The sequence below is a fragment of the Berghia stephanieae genome, chromosome 11, assembly GCF_034508935.2.
Source record: "Berghia stephanieae isolate SIO BIC M18660-M18661 chromosome 11, UCSD_Bste_1.3, whole genome shotgun sequence".
Classification (NCBI taxonomy): Eukaryota; Metazoa; Mollusca; class Gastropoda; order Nudibranchia; family Aeolidiidae; genus Berghia; species Berghia stephanieae.
The window spans coordinates 28,499,577-28,507,076 of NC_088370.1; the positions used below are offsets into that span (position 1 = coordinate 28,499,577).

A 7,500-nucleotide genomic window follows, 5' to 3' on the forward strand; every position below is an offset into this window, starting at 1 on the left:
AAAGCAATGGTGATTGGCTTAATTTACTCTTCTTTCTTTTTACCTTTGGGCTATGGCTTTAAATTTGAGAGATTATTGGGTTGTATTTAAGCTGAATAACCACTATGTTCGGTAACAAAGATATTGTAGCCTGCTTTATGAAGTAAAAATCAAAACAAAACAACACTTTCTGGCCTTTTATTTGAATAGCATTGTAGGCCTTTTACATATGGAAAGGACAATTCATTAAATGTTTACAAAAAGTAAATTTATGTCTAATAATAAGAATGGATTTATACTACTTATAGTAATATATTAAATAATACTAATACAAAACTATGTTCCTGTTATTTTTACACTTTGCTTGTGTTTGATCTATAGACGGAGACATTTTCCTCCTCTTTGACAAATTGCTATTATCATCACTGGATAAAACTCACCAAAACCACTACATCAACATCTCTACCACCACTACTATTACAACCACCACCACCACATCATCATCCCTGCCACCACCACTACTACTACAAATAACACCACATCATCCCTACCACCACTACGACTACAACTACCACCACATCATCATTCCTACCACAACTGCTACAACCACCACCTCACAATAATCTCTAAGACCACCACTACTACAACCACCACCACATCATCAACCCTACTACAACCACCATCACAGCATCATCCCTACCACCACTACTACTACAACCACCATCACATCATCATCTCTAAGACCACACTACTACTACAATCCTTACCACCACTCCTACTACAACCACCACCACACCATCATCACTAGCACCACTACTACTACAAATAACATCACATCATCCCTACCACCACTACTACTACAACCACCACCACATCATAAACCCTACTACCACTACTACTACAACCACCACCACATCATCATCTCTACCACCACTACTACTACAGCAACCACCACATCATCATTCCTACCACAGCTACTACAACCACCACCACACAATCATCCATACGACCACTACTACTACTACAATCACTACTACCACATCATCCCTATCACCACTACTACTACAACCATCACATCATCATCTCTATCACCACTACTACTACAACCATCACATCATCATCCCTACTACAACCACCAAATGTTTAAATTACACTTTCAACTTTTGAAATTCCACCGAGTCGTGTCAGAAATTGCTGCAATACAAATTTTGGATCGCATCTCAGTAAATTTGAGTGAAATTCAAATTTATAGGTTATGGTCGCATGGATGGGTCATGATCTTCACGATGAAAAATTTCCTCCTTTTTTATGACCAGTCATTCTCACCCCTGCTTTTAAATTGCTTGGTAGGATTTTTTTGGGGGAGGTAGGATTTTTAAGTCTGATAATCTGCTGGACACCCTGCAAGTCCCTCTGTGGTGGGAGATTGTGAAGCAATTGTTTTACCAAGATTGATCAATCACGATTGAATTCAGGATTTATTTTTTTCTTATTTCCCCCTGTCCAGTCAGAAGTGATTGGGTTGCTGGGTCTTTTTATATTTGGTGGAAAGTACTTTGCATTAGACTAGTGTCCTATCCAAAGTGTAGCAAGCAATTTGTATTGTCCGTTTCACGCTATAGAAACCGGGATAAACTTTGGCTCTAAACAATTACTTGTGGGAGATTCCAACTTTAGTCCTTCAAGAAGGCTCTATACTCAAATTTTCTCACCATACGCAGGTGTAAAATGAGTACCTTACTGATGGCTGCATTGTTGTAGTAGTGCATTGCTCGTCCTTTGTCTCAGGGTTTAAATTATAGATTTAGCTCTCCACATTATACCTAACCCTTTTCTCTCATGATGAAAACTCTCGCGTATGCAGTGATAACAGTCAGATAAAGATTAACAGAAATTATTGGTTTGAGAGAAACTCAGTCTTGTCCTTAAAGGATTGAACAGAATTTACACTGGGGTGGCCTGAGTTTTGTCTCATTTTGAGGGGGGTCAATTTCCATTTATATACAGAAGATATTTAGAAGATCATTATTGGTATGGTGCCTGTTTCTTTTTTTAGTCGATTAAGAAAAAAAGCAAAACAAATTGTATTGAATTGTCATTTATTTTATTTTTTTTACTCTCTTTAGTTTTGAAATCCCCCTCCTCTCCTACACTTAATTCCCATTTCACTGCAAATTCTGTCTCACCTTTTTATTTTTTTTTCCGAGATTAAGAACTAGAGCATTTATATAGCGTAAATCCGCTGAACGTTTAAAGAGTCACAAACAAGTAGGCAGGTCACTAATTTTAGAAATATAACACCTGAAATGGTCCTTAGAATTAAGCAATACTTTTATTTTGAATGTTCGTCATAAAATTATTTTGATTTCTCCTCAGCGATGTGAAAAAAGCCAGGCTACTTTTGAAGTCTGTCAGAGAGACAAATCCCAAACATCCTCCCGGTAAGAAATAAACCTAGCTAGTGTTCTAAAAAAATATTTTAACAGTTGAATTTTTATATAGCTTAATATCCACTCAACATGCTCAAAGCACTGTACAAAGGGTCCCTGACCAACAGCAGCACATAACATGTAGAACGAGACATGTCGCCTGTAAGGCGATATTACAATTTTTGCTGACAGGGAGAACGCTGTTAACAGCCAGGTATTCCTTTTACACCTGAGTGCGGTGAGAGCATGTGCCTTTTCCAAGGACTCTTACGAAAGCGAGTGTCATACCACTAGACCACGTAGCTGCAGTGTTCTTGTCTATGTGATACTAGATATAGCTACTAGATGCTGTATGTAGACTTTAAAAAAAGTCGTGAACAAAAATGAATATAACAGCTTCCAAAAAGAACAAAATACCAAGCACAGAACGTTTCAGGCTCAAAACCCTTCTTCAGTCAATAACAAAAAAATCCCAGTAAAAACATGAGTACATCACTTAAAATCCAGACAGGATCATATTTCATTATCTCCTTGTTGTCTTTTATTATGGTGTAAGTGCACAAAGTCTGCGTTTTGTGAAAGCTGCTATTCTCAGTGGTTGGAAATTTTGTTTCACCTCTACTAGGTTGAAAAGACTCCATGAATTCAGTGAATGTTAGGTTTGAAAACCTGGATAGTTGCAAACATTAAAAATACAATTTTTAAATATTTTTTTTGTTGGGGGCACATTGAGAAAAGGAGCTGAATTTTTTGCCCAAAAAAATATGATACATAGCGGTCAACTGTCCTGATGTGACTTTGGCAATCTTTGGGGGAGAGAGGTTATATGTAGGGAAATGACTCTTGCAAGTCCCAGGATTATGATTTTTGACCAGAGAATTTAATCAAAGAACAACTGGAGGAGAGTATTTAAGGTATGTTTTAATGTTTAGCAATCACATTCTAGATTGCATTTTACGATAGTCTCAAACTTGCTGCAATTTTGGGTTTTGACGCTAGCACGTGGTTAGGGTGTCCCATTTTTGCTATTTGAAAAGTTGGCCATTGTGATGAGACATCTTTTTAAAATGGTTCATGCCAGTTAGCAGGTCTGTATTTTAGTTCTTGTTCATTGTCTTTTCCCTCAGCTTGGATTGCATCTGCTCGTTTGGAGGAAGTGACAGGGAAGGTGCAGGCAGCTCGTAATCTGATCATGAAAGGGTGTGAGGAATGTCCTAAGAGTGAGGATATCTGGTTGGAGGCTGCAAGGCTTATGGTTTGTTCTCAATTGTTTTTTGTTTTTTATTTTATCATATAAAGATGGCCATTTGGCATTGACATTGTCATTGAAATAAACTGTCCAATGTTCTTTTGCTAATGTGTGGGGAAGGGTGAAATTTATCAAATGATGTACATTTTACAGTGTTTGTTTAATATCTTTCAATCTGGGGGGGGGGGGGGGGGGGGGGGGGGGCATATTTGGGGGCTGGCCTTTGTCACCCCATTCTACGGTACAGTAAAAACAAGCAACTAGCTTTGTGCTGTATGAAATGGAAACTTATTTTCAAATTGCTTTCTGAGTGAAACGAATGAAGCATTATAAATTTTAATAAAGCATGACTAACTTATTTGATTTAATATAAATTATATAAATGATATTTCAAATCTTCTCATTTGTTAACAAATTTATTTTTTTCCCTACGATACCCCCATAACATCAGCCAGGAGATCAGGCCAAAGCTGTGGTGGCCCAGGCTGTTAGACAACTGCCACAGTCTGTGAGAATTTGGAGTAAGGCTGCCGATTTGGAAACTGAAACCAAAACCAAGAAACGGGTATTCAGGAAAGGTAATTTTTAAATAGGTTCTTTTTTCCCCGTTATTCTTTTTTTTCTTTATTTTAAGCCCCTTTTTCACTGTTGTGTATGTTGTTTATGAATGAGCAATAATACAATTTTTTATATTTTCATCTATATTTGAGCATATATATAACGCGATATCCACTAAAGGTGCTCAAAGCGCTTAACAAGGGTTCCTTATCCAGCAGAAACAATCGACATTTAGGACTAAACATGACACCTGTTAGGCGATATTAAAATTTTTTTTTCTTCACAACAGAGACAAAACTGTTAATGAACAGGGATTCATTTTACACCTGAGTATGGTAGGTGAATGTAAGTTGGAGCCTTTTCCAAGGACTCAACTATGCGGTACTCAAACTCTGGACTACCAGTTTGAAGGCAAGTGTTATACCACCAGACCACCTAGCCACACATATTGAACATGAAAAAGTCACTCCTTCTTTTCTGAAAAAAAAAAAAAAAAAAAAGAAAGGAAAATAAAAAAAGAGGTATGAGTGGATAATAGCCTCAGACACTGGACAGCAAGAAGAAGAGAGGAGGATCTAGAAAAACATAGATGAGGATATATGAGAAGAAAAGAAGCAAAATGGGATTTGCATCCTGGACGAAGGCCTGTACTGCTGCAGCCGATAAGACAGCCGTGAGAAGAAATGTTCACTGCCCTGTGTTCTTCACGAGGAGAGTTTGGAATATGTCAAGTATGTCATGTTTGGATAAAGCAATCCAAGGATATAAGATGTGTGTTTGAACCTGCTTTTGTCTTCTAAAAGAATATTAACTGTTTAACATTAATTGTGCGGCCATGTCGTCTTGTAGTATAACACTCGTTTTCGGATTGGAAGGTCCTGGGTTCGAGTCTTGCTCGGCGCATAGTCGAGTCATTGGAAAAGGCTCTTTGCTCACATTTTCTCTTTGAACTCAGGTGTAAAATGAGAACTTGGCTGTTAACAGCATTGTCTCTGTCTGACAAAATTTAAATATTGCCTAACAGGCATCATGTCACGTTCTACATGTTAAGTGTTGCTGTTGGTCAGGGACCCCTTGTAAAGCATTTTGAGCACATTTAGTGGATATTGCACTGTATTAAAGTCAAGTTTGGGGGGGGGTTGTTGTTGTTTTTTTAAACCTCTCTCTCTCTATCTCTCTTGTACTTTTTTTCAGCCCTTGAAAATATCCCCAATTCTGTGAGACTCTGGAAACAGGCTGTAGAGTTGGAAGAGGAAGAAGATGCCAGGATTATGTTGAGTCGTGCTGTGGAATGTTGTCCTACCAGTGTGGAGGTGAGTACCTCTTTTATCTTTATGTATTTATTTTTTTTATTTGTTCCCCTTTCTGGGAGATTTAACAAAAGCCTAGTCAAGGCAGGCTGTTTTAAGGGTATTTTTCTTTCTTGCTTTGTCTGTTAGTATTTCATACATACTTATTCTGATCTTTATCTTACATCAATGTCTGCTCCCTAATTTGTCAGCCATACACTTGTATTTATATTCCAACTCAATGAGAGTTGGAAAAGAAGATGATTATAATAATAATTATATTCCTTAAAAAAAAAATTTGCTTGCTCTCAGCTTTGGCTTGCCCTTGCCCGACTGGAGACGTATGAGAATGCCCGGAAAGTCCTCAACAAGGCACGTGAAAGTATTCCGACTGACAGGCAAGTTTGGATCACTGCTGCCAAACTGGAGGAGGCAAACGGCAACTCTCACATGGTGGAGAAAATTGTAGAAAGAGGTAATTATTTTACACTTGCGGCTTGTGTTGTGGGAGTGCTCTACCACTGAGCTATTGGGTCTCTGCTAAAACCAACGTTTTTCTTGTAAAGAACTTATATTTGATTCAGTGTACTATAGAACTGCAGGCTTAATGTCCGGTTATTACAATTGTAATTTTTTTTTTTTTTTGGTTATTACTGGTATCATTTTTTATTTTATTTTATTTTATTTATATATTTTTTTACGACTATAATTAGCATTACCATCTTGATATGTTGTTTTCATGTACCATTTTTTCTCTTTTTTTTTTTTTATTTTGCCATCAGATTTGTTAATTTATTGCAGACCTGCCTAGTGCCACAAAAAAATTTGTAGAGCTACAGAACAACAACCACTTCTTTTACTCAATAAGTCTTGTTGAAAAGGAAAGCTTAGTTCCTTAGAAGCTATATTCAGGCCTTTGGAGCATTTTTGGATCATGCTAAGGGCAAATTATTTATTTCTAATGTTATTTAAAGTGCCTTTTTCTTTTTTCCCTTGGAAACTACGAATTTTTGAAATTTCAAGTAGGCAGATCTGTTATTGGCAAAAGCCTTAAAGTAAATAAACTTGAAACTTGTTCCCACCTGATTTCAGCTCTGAATTCTCTGCGTGCCAACATGGTTGAAATCAATAGAGACCTGTGGATAAAAGACGCTGAAGACTGCGAGAAGAGTGGCAGCATTCACACGTGCCAGGCTATCGTGTAAGCATTTGGACTTTTTATTCCTTTTGGCATTGGTGCCATGAACGGTGACACTACGTGGTATTGTGAGATGCTTAGTATTTTTCTGTGTACGCTAATTAAAGGAAGTTTAGGCATCAGAAAGGGTGAATTAGTGATATGTGTGGCTCTCTATTGGCTAAAATGTAATCCAGTAGCAGTATGAACACACACACAATACCTTCTTTCATTGATGTATTGATATAGATCTATGTTTCCTGCCTGATAATCGTCCTCATTCTCGGTCATCAATAATGTTGTTGAGGGACAATGTACCTTTTGGCATATATTTTTTTGATCTTGTTTGTACAATTTCATGATTTTGTGAGATGACACTGTGCTTGTTATCATCAAAGTGAAGTGTGTAGTACATAGAAGCCATCGTTTTAAAGAACTATGAATGCCTGGGCCAATGTTATCTGAAAGAAATTATTACAGTAAATGCATATTTTTATTAAACCATTCATTCTCAATTTCATAAAACTTCAAATTTTGAGTATGTTTTAAAAAGAGAATTGAATTTGTAATAAATGTTTATTTGGGGGGCTTTGATGTCCATACTTAAGAGATCATTATTCACCAGTTGCCAGCAGTTTTTTTGTTTTTGCTTACATTTAATTTGGCACAAATCTTACCCTTCTATTTTCTGACGTTCTGATTCCACTTTTGGAATATGAAGGGTTGGTGGATCTGGTTTTACTCAATGGATGGCACTGAATACACTGTTTTAAAAATACAAACGAAATTACAAATTTTTCCTCCCAAATTACACATTTC

At 37.0% G+C, this 7,500-nt stretch overlaps 1 protein-coding gene across 1 annotated transcript in view; it reads left to right on the forward strand.

Annotated features, from left to right (window-relative positions):
* The window catches only part of LOC144957234 (pre-mRNA-processing factor 6-like), a 46,639-nt gene that overhangs the window by 18,125 nt on the left and 21,014 nt on the right, over positions 1-7,500 (forward strand). The window contains exons 9-14 of the mRNA XM_078888307.1: positions 2,356-2,420; positions 3,536-3,663; positions 4,109-4,235; positions 5,410-5,528; positions 5,817-5,979; positions 6,597-6,705. Of these exons, the coding sequence (XP_078744433.1) occupies positions 2,356-2,420; positions 3,536-3,663; positions 4,109-4,235; positions 5,410-5,528; positions 5,817-5,979; positions 6,597-6,705 (711 nt within the window). The remainder of the gene's footprint in view (positions 1-2,355; positions 2,421-3,535; positions 3,664-4,108; positions 4,236-5,409; positions 5,529-5,816; positions 5,980-6,596; positions 6,706-7,500) is intronic.